Source organism: Pelobates fuscus, chromosome 1 (assembly GCF_036172605.1).
Source record: "Pelobates fuscus isolate aPelFus1 chromosome 1, aPelFus1.pri, whole genome shotgun sequence".
NCBI classification, from domain to species: Eukaryota; Metazoa; Chordata; class Amphibia; order Anura; family Pelobatidae; genus Pelobates; species Pelobates fuscus.
In genome coordinates this window covers 12381470-12394721 of record NC_086317.1, presented here as the reverse complement: position 1 = coordinate 12394721, position 13252 = coordinate 12381470, and the positions used below count along the sequence as shown (strand labels likewise).

Below are 13252 nucleotides of genomic sequence, written 5' to 3'. Positions count from 1 at the left end.
TAGAGGTTAACACAGTAAAGGAGTTTAAGCATGCGTGGGATAGGCATAAGGCTATCCTAACTATAAGATAAGGCCAGGGAAAGTATTTCGAAAATTGGGCAGACTAGATGGGCCGAATGGTTCTTATCTGTCGTCACATTCTATGTTTCTATGTTTCTATGGTACAGATCAATGAGAAACGCACACAGTATCAGGTTGATCTACCCCACAACGGGATAATGTTTTAGGGGTGCATTCCTTCTTTTTTTCAGATTCGAGATTTTTCATACACCAAGCACAATGACTGTTTGGACCTGGTAACCAAAATCTAGTTTATTTCTTAAAACCTGAGCTGGCAATAACTAATGTGGGATGGGAGAGGGGTGCGGAGGGTTAGATGAGGATCTGAGAGGATAGTTCATATTATAGTCCCGCACTGTGCTGCACTGACATCTGATGATGGGCTGGGGGGAGAATGCTGCCCCCTTTCTTGCTTAGGAGAGATATTTCCTCTTTGAGACTCTCAATCTCTTCTGCTTGCCTCTGGACCATTTGAAGCAGCTTCCTTCTCTCCTTCTTCTCTTCGTTTCGTGGCCCCTGGAACTCTTCACCCTTATTAATAAAATAAATGAGGATAAGAGATTTATTAGCACTCGAGTAACAGTGGTTTTCATTCAACATTCACACGATGGAAGACATGTATAACAAACACGCTAACACTAGAAATAATTTGAATTTCTCCATGTCATAGGGAAGCCAGGTGTTATTCTTTAAGAGATGAAAAATCTTTTGGCAGCCACATCATGGCTGCTGGGAATTGTAAAATGTGTGAACGATTGCGGACGCCATTTTAGCATTTGCTCAACAAATTTTGGAATACAAACTCTGCACAACTCATCCATAATGAATAAAACACATAGTCTTGCGTTTGGCACTCCATTGGGTCATTTGAAGGTGGCTTAATGTCTCGCATACACAGGAATAAATAAAGCCCAGTATTTTTTGTACACAGAGTACACCAAGCCTGTGATGACACAGAGCTGTTTGAAGATCAAAAATGCATTGATCCACATTAGAAATAATGTGAACATGAGAGTATTTATCCTGATGATCAATATGATATTCTTCTCACCAAGGAATGATCACTTTGGAGTATTTATCAAATGTTAATTAAATGGCGAGGGCAGATTGCAATATACTGAGAGAGATTTACTTTGGGGATAACAGCAGTTATTGGATGAAAGATAGGTATGCACTATACATACAGATATTACAGATATCACAGCTACACATCTCAGCAGAGGATGTGATTTAAACCTACAGCACCGCTAAGGATTCTGGATCAACAGGTGCCAAATGCAGGGAGATTCTGCAGGAAACCTGGTCTGCTGATTCTCCAGGAATATGAAATGATAATGTAGGTACCACTGGTACTTCTAAACATATTGCCCCTAATGCTTAGCTATCCTCAAGTGTCCACAAATCTATGCATTTTTATTCCCTACAACTTGCTTTTAGGTTTAAGGATTCCCTCCTTTAACTGCCTACACCTTAATGGGTGCCCAGAGCTTCTCTATATTATGGAAGAGGCCCTAGTCTAGGGGTGCCCAAAAGGTAGATCTCTATATGTTGTAGAACTACAACTACCAGGATGCTTTGCATGCCTTTAGCATGGCAAAGCATAATGGAAGCTAGTTTTACATCTGGGGGATCCACAGTTTAGGCACCCCTGCCCTAAACCTACTTCTTTGCCTGAAGCAGTGATTGGCTGGGATGTCATTATCTGGTTTACTGGTTTGTGATCAGTGAACTTGGCTCCTGATCTAGGCCAGTGCTTCTGTAATTATCGTTTTGTTCTCCACAAATATGTTAGCTACCTAGCATTTTACTTCTCCATGTACCTGACACGTGAGACTGTCACATGTACAAAGCCACGTGTAAAGTCTGTCCCGATGTAAATAGTTTTACATGTTCAGAGTCAACCACAGACATGGAGAGCCAATTCCTTATTTTTCCTGCTCTATCCCCAGTTACATTTCTCTTGTTCTTTCATGACTTCTAGCGGGCGGCTACTTTCCTTTGGAATAGCCTGCCACCCATATCAGGCACTCCCCATGTCTTTAATCATTTAAGAAGTCCCTCAAAGCCCACAAGTTTATGGCCTCCAGAGTAACTTCTATTCCACATACCTGTCTCATAAAGGGCCACACTCCACTGTCACCTTCCATTTCTGCTACTTTCTTACTCTGTCCTATCTCTCACACTGCCCTTCCCATTGAGTTTTATATGCTTGTTTAAGCAGGGTCCTCATCAACCTATTGTTCCGGTAACTTTTGGTAATCAATACATTTCCTCCTCTTATAATATTGTAAACCACTGCAGAATAAGTTAAATACTATTAATCATAATAATTACTAAGTTCAGAATGGCTCAGGGTGTCCAGAACCCTCTCATGTGTATTTTAATATGAATCAATAAAGGTTTTCATTTGAAGTTGTATTTCCTGTGTACAGCTGTGCCATGTGGGAGCAGTACAGGACTGGATGGCTGCTCACTTCCTTAAACTCAACCTGTCCAAAACAGAACTTCTGGTCTTTCCTCCCTCAAGTGTTACTGTCTGTCTCCCTCCAAGTCAACGGCGCTACCATCATCTCTACCTCACAGGCTCGCTGCCTGGGTGTTCTTTTAGACGCCAACCTTTCCTTCACCCCTCATGTCCAATCAATCGCCAAATACTGTCACTTCCATCTCAAAAACATAGCGCGCATCCGCCCCTATTTAACCCCGGATGCGGCAAAGGTGCTGGTCCAAGCTCTTGTTCTCTCTCGCCTTGACTACTGCAATACTCTTCTCAGTGGTCTTACGTGTTCCCAGATTGCACCGCTGCAATCTATAATGAATGCTGCGGCGAGGCTCATTTTCCTGTCCGCTTGCACCACCCTTGCCTCCCCGCTCTGTCAGTCCTTACATTGGTCTCCAGTTACATATAGGGATCAATTTAAACTTCTGGTACTTGCTTGCAAGTCCCTACATAATGTAATACAGCTCCAACCTACTTATCCTCCCTAATACACAAGTATGTCCTTTCGACGCTCTGCCAAAGACCTACGTATATCCTCTGTCCGTACACCAACCTCTAATGCTCGCCTCCAAGATTTCTCCAGGGCTGCACCTCTTCTGTGGAACTCCCTTCCCTTCTCCATAAGACTTTCACCCAGTCTCCACTCATTAAAAAAATAATTGAAAACTCACTTCTTCAAGAAAGCATATCAATTAAACTGTTACCAGGTTTTTATCCCCACCTCCCATGACGCCTCTCCTGCAACTGTCAAAAATTACCTACTAAGCCCTCAATGAATACTTTTCTAACAACCTACTTCGTACCCCTACTTTTACCCTCTGTGTCCCTTTACCCCACTCCCTCTAGAATGTAAGCTCATTGAGCAGGGCCCTCCACCTCTCTGTTCCTGTACATCCAGTTGTCTGGTTACAATTACATGTCTGTTAGTACAGCGCTACGGAATGTGATGACGCTATATAAATAATAATAATAATTTCCTGATTACCAGGAGCAAGCTTCTCTGGCTGACTTGTGTCAACAAACCCAGAAACAACACTCCTTTCTTTACAGTCTTCCAAACTGTAACTCCATCAGCATTGTGGATTAGAATTTATACATATATTTCTACATGGCTTTATATGATTATTATTATTTTCATTTATATAGCGCCAACAGATTCCGTAGCGCTTTACAATATTATCAGAGGGGAGATTTAACAATAAATGAGACAATTAAAAAAACTTACAGCAACAATAGGATGAAGAGGACCCTGCTCAAACGAGCTTACAGTCTATAGGAGGTGGGGTGTAAAACAGCAGGACAGGAAATAGCAATCAGATAAGGTGGGAGTGAAGCAGAGCTGGAAGAGAGAGTAGAGTGCTGCCCTTTAGGAGAGAACAAGAGACAGGTATGTGAGGTAGAGGTTACTCTGAGAGGCCATAAGCTTTCCTAAAGAGATGGGGTTTAAGGCATGTTTTAAATGTTTGAAGACTAGGGGAGAGTCTGATGGTGGTAGGCAGGCTATTACGAAGGAAGTGAGCCACCCCCGAGAAGTCCTGATATACCTGGTAGCTTGATGTAACAAGTCTAGCGTGAGCTAAACCTCTTGGAGATAAGGTTCTAAATGGAACATACCACATTAGTTTGAAGAGCATCAAGTTTTGATTCAAGAGATTTTAGTTCTGTAAGAAGCTCGTTCATCTTCTCTAAGTTCCGTGTCTGCTCCCGAGTTACACCCATCAACAATTTCTTCGTATCAATGACCTTGTCCTGATATGGTAAGAATGAGAATGTATCAAGAATTAGCTAGTACTACTGTATTAGTACTAATTTATTACTGCCTTACAGATCATCTCAGATGGAATTTACAACCTAATAAATACAACAGCAGTATGAAACACAGGTAATTACATTATTCTATGTAATGCAAAAATAGGGAATGCAATACAGAGGTAAGGTTGGGATCCTATATAGAACAAGTATGGGGCAGTGTAATATAGCGGTACGGATGGGATTCCATGTACTGTATGTACTCTGTTCTCTGTGGCATTGTCCCATGCTGTGTTCTCACCTCCCACTCTCCAATCTCCTTGTCCATTATCTGCTGATGTTCTGCTGATTTAATCTTCAACTCCTCCAAATTACTATTCACAGACAATGTCTGGAGAGCCTCAAGATCCACCAGGCGGCCAAATTTCCTCATCATTTGTTGGCGACACTGCTCCTGTAGCTCTAGAGTCAAAAGTTTTGTACATTATAGCCGCATTAATAAAAACCAGGCATCACGCATATAGGGAGTGCAGAATTATTAGGCAAGTTGTATTTTTGAGGATTAATTTTATTATTGAACAACAACCATGTTCTCAATGAACCCAAAAAACTCATTAATATCAAAGCTGAATATTTTTGGAAGTAGTTTTTAGTTATAGCTATTTTAGGGGGATATCTGTGTGTGCAGGTGACTATTACTGTGCATAATTATTAGGCAACTTAACAAAAAACAAATATATACCCATTTCAATTATTTATTTTTACCAGTGAAACCAATATAACATCTCAACATTCACAAATATAAATTTCTGACATTCAAAAACAAAACAAAAACAAATCAGTGACCAATATAGCCACCTTTCTTTGCAAGGACACTCAAAAGCCTGCCATCCATGGATTCTGTCAGTGTTTTGATCTGTTCACCATCAACATTGTGTGCAGAAGCAACCACAGCCTCCCAGACACTGTTCAGAGAGGTGTACTGTTTTCCCTCCTTGTAAATCTCACATTTGATGATGGACCACAGGTTCTCAATGGGGTTCAGATCAGGTGAACAAGGAGGCCATGTCATTAGATTTTCTTCTTTTATACCCTTTCTTGCCAGCCACGCTGTGGAGTACTTGGACGCGTGTGATGGAGCATTGTCCTGCATGAAAATCCTGTTTTTCTTGAAGGATGCAGACTTCTTCCTGTACCACTGCTTGAAGAAGGTGTCTTCCAGAAACTGGCAGTAGGACTGGGAGTTGAGCTTGACTCCATCCTCAACCCGAAAAGGCCCCACAAGCTCATCTTTGATGATACCAGCCCAAATCAGTACTCCACCTCCACCTTGCTGGCGTCTGAGTCGGACTGGAGCTCTCTGCCCTTTACCAATCCAGCCACGGGCCCATCCATCTGGCCCACCAAGACTCACTCTCATTTCATCAGTTCATAAAACCTTAGAAAAATCAGTCTTGAGATATTTCTTGGCCCAATCTTGACGTTTCAGCTTGTGTGTCTTGTTCAGTGGTGGTCGTCTTTCAGCCTTTCTTACCTTGGCCATGTCTCTGAGTATTGCACACCTTGTGCTTTTGGGCACTCCAGTGATGTTGCAGCTCTGAAATATGGCCAAACTGGTGGCAAGTGGCATCTTGGCAGCTGCACGCTTGACTTTTCTCAGTTCATGGGCAGTTATTTTGCGCCTTGGTTTTTCCACACGCTTCTTGCGACCCTGTTGACTATTTTGAATGAAACGCTTGATTGTTCGATGATCACGCTTCAGAAGCTTTGCAATTTTAAGAGTGCTGCATCCCTCTGCAAGATATCTCACTATTTTTGACTTTTCTGAGCCTGTCAAGTCCTTCTTTTGACCCATTTTGCCAAAGGAAAGGAAGTTGCCTAATAATTATGCACACCTGATATAGGGTGTTGATGTCATTAGACCACACCCCTTCTCATTACAGAGATGCACATCACCTAATATGCTTAATTGGTAGTAGGCTTTCGAGCCTATACAGCTTGGAGTAAGACAACATGCATAAAGAGGATGATGTGGTCAAAATACTAATTTGCCTAATAATTCTGCACTCCCTGTATAGGGATGATGGTATGTCTAACAATTAATTACAAGGTTTGCATAAGCAAAGTTATGAATCCTGTGTCTACATATAAATAGTATCGCTGCCACCAGGATCCTTTTAGATACTATTTGACAGCCCCTTGAAATAGACCTAATAATATAGACATATAGCCTATTTGAAGACCTGTAAAATCCTTAATAGTGAAATGCAAATATTGTTCCTCCAAAGTACTTGACTTGTCTGTTCCTGGGATCAGACGTCAGACTTGCTAAGAGTCTGCTTCTGAGTTTCCTGGAGCAGCCAATCAGGAAGATCTAGCATTAAGAGCAAACCCAACATCTTGACTAATGGAAATATCATGTTCGCAAATACAGCCAGTTACAGGGCTCTACAGCATACTACTTCCCCTTAATTCTGATCACTCACGCTCAATCTTGGTCTGCATCTCCTTCTGTTCTCGGATTAGCTTCTTGTGTTGCTCCCGTGCCTTTCGGTACAGATCCCTTTCCTCCGTCTTTTCCTGCTCCAGCTCATCTGCCCTCTGCTTCAGGTTCTCCATTGAATGATGGCTGAAGACAAGGGCCTGGGATAGATCACTGGGAATCTCTCCACTTACCAAGTACATAACCTGCCCGAAACACATAAAAACCTTTTACTTTAATATGCCCAGGTAATAGAAGTAGTTCATTTAAATTGTCTGCTGCTAATGTGGATACAGAACACTTTCTTAAGTGTTGAGCTGGTCTGTAACTGGATCTGCAAGCATTGGTAAGGGGGTTGAGAGACACACAAGGAGTAAGATTGGCTTAAAGGGACACTCTAGGCACCCAGACCACTTCTGCTCATTGGAGTGGTCTGGGTGCCAACTCCCACTACTCTTAACCCTGTGAGGACCTCCAGCGTCGCTCAAAACCCCATAGGAAAGCATTGGAATGATTTTTCAATGCTTTCCTATGGGGAGACGTAATGCGCATGCGCGGCATTTCCACGCATGCGCATTAGGTCCCCTCGGCCGGTGGGCGAGATCAGTTTCGCCCACCGGCCGACGCAATGGATAGGAGGAGCGTCGCGGAGGCGGAAACAGCGGCGAGGGACATCGCCGCTGCCTCAGGTAAGTCACTGAAGGGGTTTTCACCCTTTCAGTAACCGGGGATTGGGGGGTGGGAGGGAGAGGGACCCTCCAGTGCCAGGAAAACGGATTGTTTTCCTGGCACTGGAGATTCCCTTTAACCCCTTAAGGACACATGACGTGCCTGACACGTCATGATTCCCTTTTATTCCAGAAGTTTGGTCCTTAAGGGGTTAATAGAAACACAAGGACATAAAGTGGGTGTCAGGAGAAAGTTTGTTTGTGCTGCCTAATGCAGGGTAGGTGGGGAGTGGGAGTCATGTGTTAGATAGTGAGAATTATAGAATGGATAGTGGCCTGGATAGAACTCTAGCCAATGATTTATTACAGCAGAGAGTAAAGTGTGAGCTGGTAACATGTTAAAGTGATGTCAAGAGATAATGACCACCATTCCGATACCTTGGCCAACACTGTAACCATTATCTGTTTGATGAAAAAGAGCCCGGTACCTTACAGTTAACACAAAGGTTTCTGCAATCACAATGCATCTGAAGAACAGAACCAGAAATTCACTGAAGTGAGACTTCAAAGTGGATTTCAAATTAAAGGCCAAAGTAGCCAAACGGGAAACATAGAGTTGACTTAGAGAAGTTTCCATGTCGGACTATCATGGTCTTCAATTTGACTTCTCACGTTAGTGAATAACCCGGGATGTCACAAAGTTATCAGGTTGTATTTTTCCAGTTCTGTAGGTGCTCAATGCTCCGTAAAAACCCACAATGACCAAATACCAACCTGCTGCGTTTTCAGAGGGACCACGACATGCAACTCATTCAGCTTCAGCTGCTTCTCTCTCTGCAAGGCGTTCAGCTCATCCTCTGCCATTTTCAGGTTTACATCAACAGTTTTTGCCTGGCAAAAGCAAACGAGATTCACATGAAAGAGATTCACATGAAACACAATAATGACTACATGGGGGGACACTGCTATTGAAACGTACAGGCTAATCCGCAGAATGACATCACTATTTAATAGGAATAGCACCAATCAGAGCAGGCTCTTTTCTTCCACCGTAAAGCTATGGAGACCTAATACATGTCTTCTGTGACCAGCTGGAGAAGATGCTTTCAGGGTTTTGAGAATTGTGTCTGTCACCTCTGAAAGGCTCTAGATATTTTTTTTAATCTGGTCTGAGTCTTATGGTCCACGTTTCAGCCACATTATAATCCTCCCGTGATACTCAGTGGCTGAATTAGGGTCAGTGATAAAAATGATTACAGACTGATATGGATCATAGAGAATATCACAGAGATCAAGACCCGCAGCACTTTTACCTCTGACTAAGAGCGCAAGTGGCAGTTTCATATGATACTTGTTATGCCCTTTGCTTAAATTCAATTAATAAAATAAAAATAGTTTTTCATCTATTTCTGATGTGGTTTGGTTTCTCTGTGTTTGTGGACCTTGTTCTGTAATAATTCTATATTATCTGTCCTTCTCCATTCATCCTACTTTATATCCATCTATATATCTTTGTTCCTTTCACTTTATACACGTAAATCGTAAATTTGTCTTTTCTTACCTACCTCTAGCTCTGTCTCTTGCTATCGATACATACCTGCGGCATCTATATTAACCTCTTGATTTCTCTTTTATAAATCTGTGTAATCCGTACCTTTTTGGCCAAGGCGTCATACTCCTTTTTCAGATTATCCACAATCTTTTTCTCTTCCACCAGCGCCTCTTCAATGTCCAGACGTGTCTCGCGCAGTTGCAGAGTGTTTTCGAATAAGGCAGGGTCACAGTCTGAAGCAAATAAACGGTTAGTGTTAAATCTCATTCTAACTACATTAAGCAAGCATCTCACACATCGAAAGCATCCTTTGCGGAGCTGACTGTAATAATGACATGCATGGACGCATTCCTTCCGCGTTTCACTGACACACACCATAACTCTGTGTCATCAAGGGACTAATGTAATACAGCTGGCCCAGGGCGGTAATGTAATACAGCTGGCCCAGGGCGGTAATGTAATACAGCTGGCCCAGGGCGGTAATGTAATACAGCTGGCCCAGGGGGCCTAATGTAATACAGCCGGCCCAGGGGGACTAATGTAATACAGCTGTGCCATCAAGGGACTAATGTAATACAGCCGGCCCAGGGAGACTAATGTAATACAGCCGGCCCAGGGGGCCTAATGTAATACAGCCGGCCCAGGGAGACTAATGTAATACAGCCGGCCCAGGGGGACTAATGTAATACAGCCGGCCCAGGGGGACTAATGTAATACAGCCGGCCCAGGAGGACTAATGGAATACAACCGGCCCAGGGGGACTAATGTAATACAGCCGGCCCAGGGAGACTAATGTAATACAACTGGCCCAGGGGGAATAATGTAATACAGCTGGCCCTGGGCGACTAATGTAATACAGCCGGCCCAGGGAGACTAATGTCATACAGCCGGCCCAGGGGGACTAATGTAATACAGCTGGCCCAGGGCGGTAATGTAATACAGCCGGCCCAGGGGGCCTAATGTAAAACAGCCGGCCCAGGGGGACTAATGTAATACAGCTGTGCCATCAAGGGACTAATGTAATACAGCTGGCCCAGCGGGACTAATGTAATACAGCCGGCCCAGGGAGACTAATGTTATACAGCCGGCCCAGGGGGCCTAATGTAATACAGCCGGCCCAGGGAGACTAATGTAATACAGCCGGCCCAGGGGGACTAATGTAATACAGCCGGCCCAGGGGGACTAATGTAATACAGCCGGCCCAGGAGGACTAATGTAATACAGCCGGCCCAGGAGGACTAATGGAATACAACCGGCCCAGGGGGACTAATGTAATACAGCCGGCCCAGGGAGACTAATGTAATACAACTGGCCCAGGGGGAATAATGTAATACAGCTGGCCCTGGGCGACTAATGTAATACAGCCGGCCCAGGGAGACTAATGTAATACAGCCGGCCCAGGGGGACTAATGTAATACAGCTGGCCCAGGGCGGTAATGTAATACAGCCGGCCCAGGGGGCCTAATGTAAAACAGCCGGCCCAGGGGGACTAATGTAATACAGCTGTGCCATCAAGGGACTAATGTAATACAGCTGGCCCAGCGGGACTAATGTAATACAGCCGGCCCAGGGAGACTAATGTTATACAGCCGGCCCAGGGGGCCTAATGTAATACAGCCGGCCCAGGGAGACTAATGTAATACAGCCGGCCCAGGGGGACTAATGTAATACAGCCGGCCCAGGGGGCCTAATGTAATACAGCCGGCCCAGGAGGACTAATGGAATACAACCGGCCCAGGGGGACTAATGTAATACAGCCGGCCCAGGGAGACTAATGTAATACAGCTGGCCCAGCGGGACTAATGTTATACAGCCGGCCCAGGGAGACTAATGTAATACAGCCGGCCCAGGGGGACTAATGTAATACAGCCGGCCCAGGGAGACTAATGTAATACAGCCGGCCCAGGGGGACTAATGTAATACAGCCGGCCCAGGGGGACTAATGTAATACAGCCGGCCCAGGAGGACTAATGTCATACAGCCGGCCCAGGGGGGCTAATGCAATACAGCTGGCCCAGGGGGACTAATGTCATACAGCTGGCCCAGGGGGACTAATGTCATACAGCTGGCCCAGGGGGACTAATGTAATACAGCCAGCCCAGGAGAACTAATGTCATACAGCTGGCCCAGGGGGACTAATGTTATACAGCCAGCCCAGGAGAACTAATGTAATACAGCTGGCCCAGGGGGACTAATGTAATATAGCCGGCCCAGGGGGACTAATGTTATACAGCCGGCCCAGGGGGACTTATGGAATACAGCTGGCCCAGGGGGACTAATGTAATATAGCCGGCCCAGGGGGACTAATGTAATACAGCTGGCCCAGGAGGACTAATGTAATACAGCTGGCCCAGGAGGACTAATGTAATACAGCTGGCCCAGGAGGACTAATGTAATACAGCCGGCCCAGGAGAACTAATGTAATACAGCTGGCCCAAGGCGACTAATGTAATACAGCCGGCCCAGGGGGGCTAATGTAATACAGCCAGCCCAGGGAGACTGATGTAATACAGCCGGCCCAGGAGGACTAATGTCATACAGCTGGCCCAGGGGGACTAATGTAATACAGCTGACCCAGGAGGACTAATGTCATACAGCTGGCCCAGGGGGACTAATGTAATATAGCTGGCCCAGGGGGACTAATGTAATATAGCTGGCCCAGGAGGACTAATGTCATACAGCTGGCCCATGGGGACTAATGTAATACAGCTGACCCAGGAGGACTAATGTCATACAGCTGGCCCAAGGGGACTAATGTAATATAGCTGGCCCAGGGGGACTAATGTCATACAGCTGGCCCAGGGGGACTAATGTCATACAGCTGGCCCAGGGGGACTAATGTAATATAGCTGGCCCAGGGGGACTAATGTAATATAGCTGGCCCAGGAGGACTAATGTAATACAGCTGGCCCAGGGGGACTAATGTAATATAGCTGGCCCAGGGGGACTAATGTAATATAGCTGGCCCAGGGGGGCTAATGTAATACAGCCAGCCCAGGGAGACTGATGTAATACAGCCGGCCCAGGAGGACTAATGTCATACAGCTGGCCCAGGAGGACTAATGTAATATAGCTGGCCCAGGAGGACTAATGTAATACAGCTGGCCCAGGAGGACTAATGTAATACAGCTGGCCCAGGAGGACTAATGTAATACAGCTGGCCCTGGGCGGTAATGTAATACAGCTGGCCCAGGAGGACTAATGTAATACAGCTGGCCCAGGGAGATTTATGTGATCCAACTGGACCGGGGGACCAAAGTAATATTTCAGGTACAGGGAGACAACGTGATTCAATTAGAGCAGGTGGACTAAGGTAACAAAGTGTTCCTGTGAGTTATACTCACTAGCTGGGCATACTGAGTCATCAAAGACATCTTCCTCTGATCCAGACTCTTCGTCTTCACTATCCCACGTGGATTCCATGTCTGAATCTTCGTCACTGTCACCTTCTTCATCTGGAAATAATACAAATTGAAAAAACATCACAGTCTTTGATAAATGTATTTTTTAATGAATAACTCTTCAATCCAGTGAGGACACCATGGGCTGATACTTCAAACAGAGCACAGGATGTTTATTGATGATCAGAAAAGGTAACTTGCCAAAACATGTCTATTCTTTCACTAAAGAAATCAGTATCAACTCAACTCCCAAGTACAGCTTGTGAAACGCGTTTACTGGAGACAGATGGGTTACATTAAGTTGTAGGGTTCCCCCCCGTAATATGAAAAACATCAAGCAATCTTGGAGACCTTTCTTCATCCTTGATATAACCGATTTGTTTTCAATAAACACATTTCATGGGCTATTACTTTGGAATTGAGCTGCTGCTCTTGTTTCTGGTGTCTTTATATGTATCTGGGCAGTTATGGGCCTGCAGACATGCATCTTCCCTAAATACTCTTTCCACTACCTGCTTTTCCCTAACACAGCCTGGACTCCCTCTTCCAGAGCCACCTTACGTTCTGTGTTAGTGTCTCTATTTATTTGTGTCTTTGTGTATGTGTTGCTCTGCTACTGATTCAGTTGTCTGCAATAAGCATTTTATTACACAGTGACATACTGCTGCCTGGGTGCAAACTGTATCCAATTTAGTAGAGACCCACACATCAAGGTAACAATATTAATATAAATATAAATAAAATATTGCAACATTAAAATATCACACGACGAGCAACATAAAAGACAAAAAATGCTTTGGAGGAGTATAGACGAGGTGTTGTGACTTGGTATGGTCTATT

The 13252-nt window shown here is 44.6% G+C and overlaps 1 protein-coding gene across 2 annotated transcripts in view; it reads right to left on the bottom strand.

The window, feature by feature from the left end:
• Positions 1–280: 280 nt before the first annotated feature.
• CFAP44 (cilia and flagella associated protein 44) overlaps positions 281–13252 on the bottom strand; it is an 84831-nt gene continuing 71859 nt past the window's right edge. For both annotated transcript variants that reach the window (XM_063446297.1, XM_063446302.1), the window contains 7 exons: positions 12356–12466; positions 9114–9244; positions 8234–8350; positions 6796–6997; positions 4611–4771; positions 4175–4309; positions 281–591 (listed from right to left, as the gene is read on the bottom strand). In XM_063446297.1, coding sequence (XP_063302367.1) covers positions 403–591; positions 4175–4309; positions 4611–4771; positions 6796–6997; positions 8234–8350; positions 9114–9244; positions 12356–12466 — 1046 coding nt within the window. In that variant the 3' untranslated portion in view covers positions 281–402. The remainder of the gene's footprint in view (positions 592–4174; positions 4310–4610; positions 4772–6795; positions 6998–8233; positions 8351–9113; positions 9245–12355; positions 12467–13252) is intronic.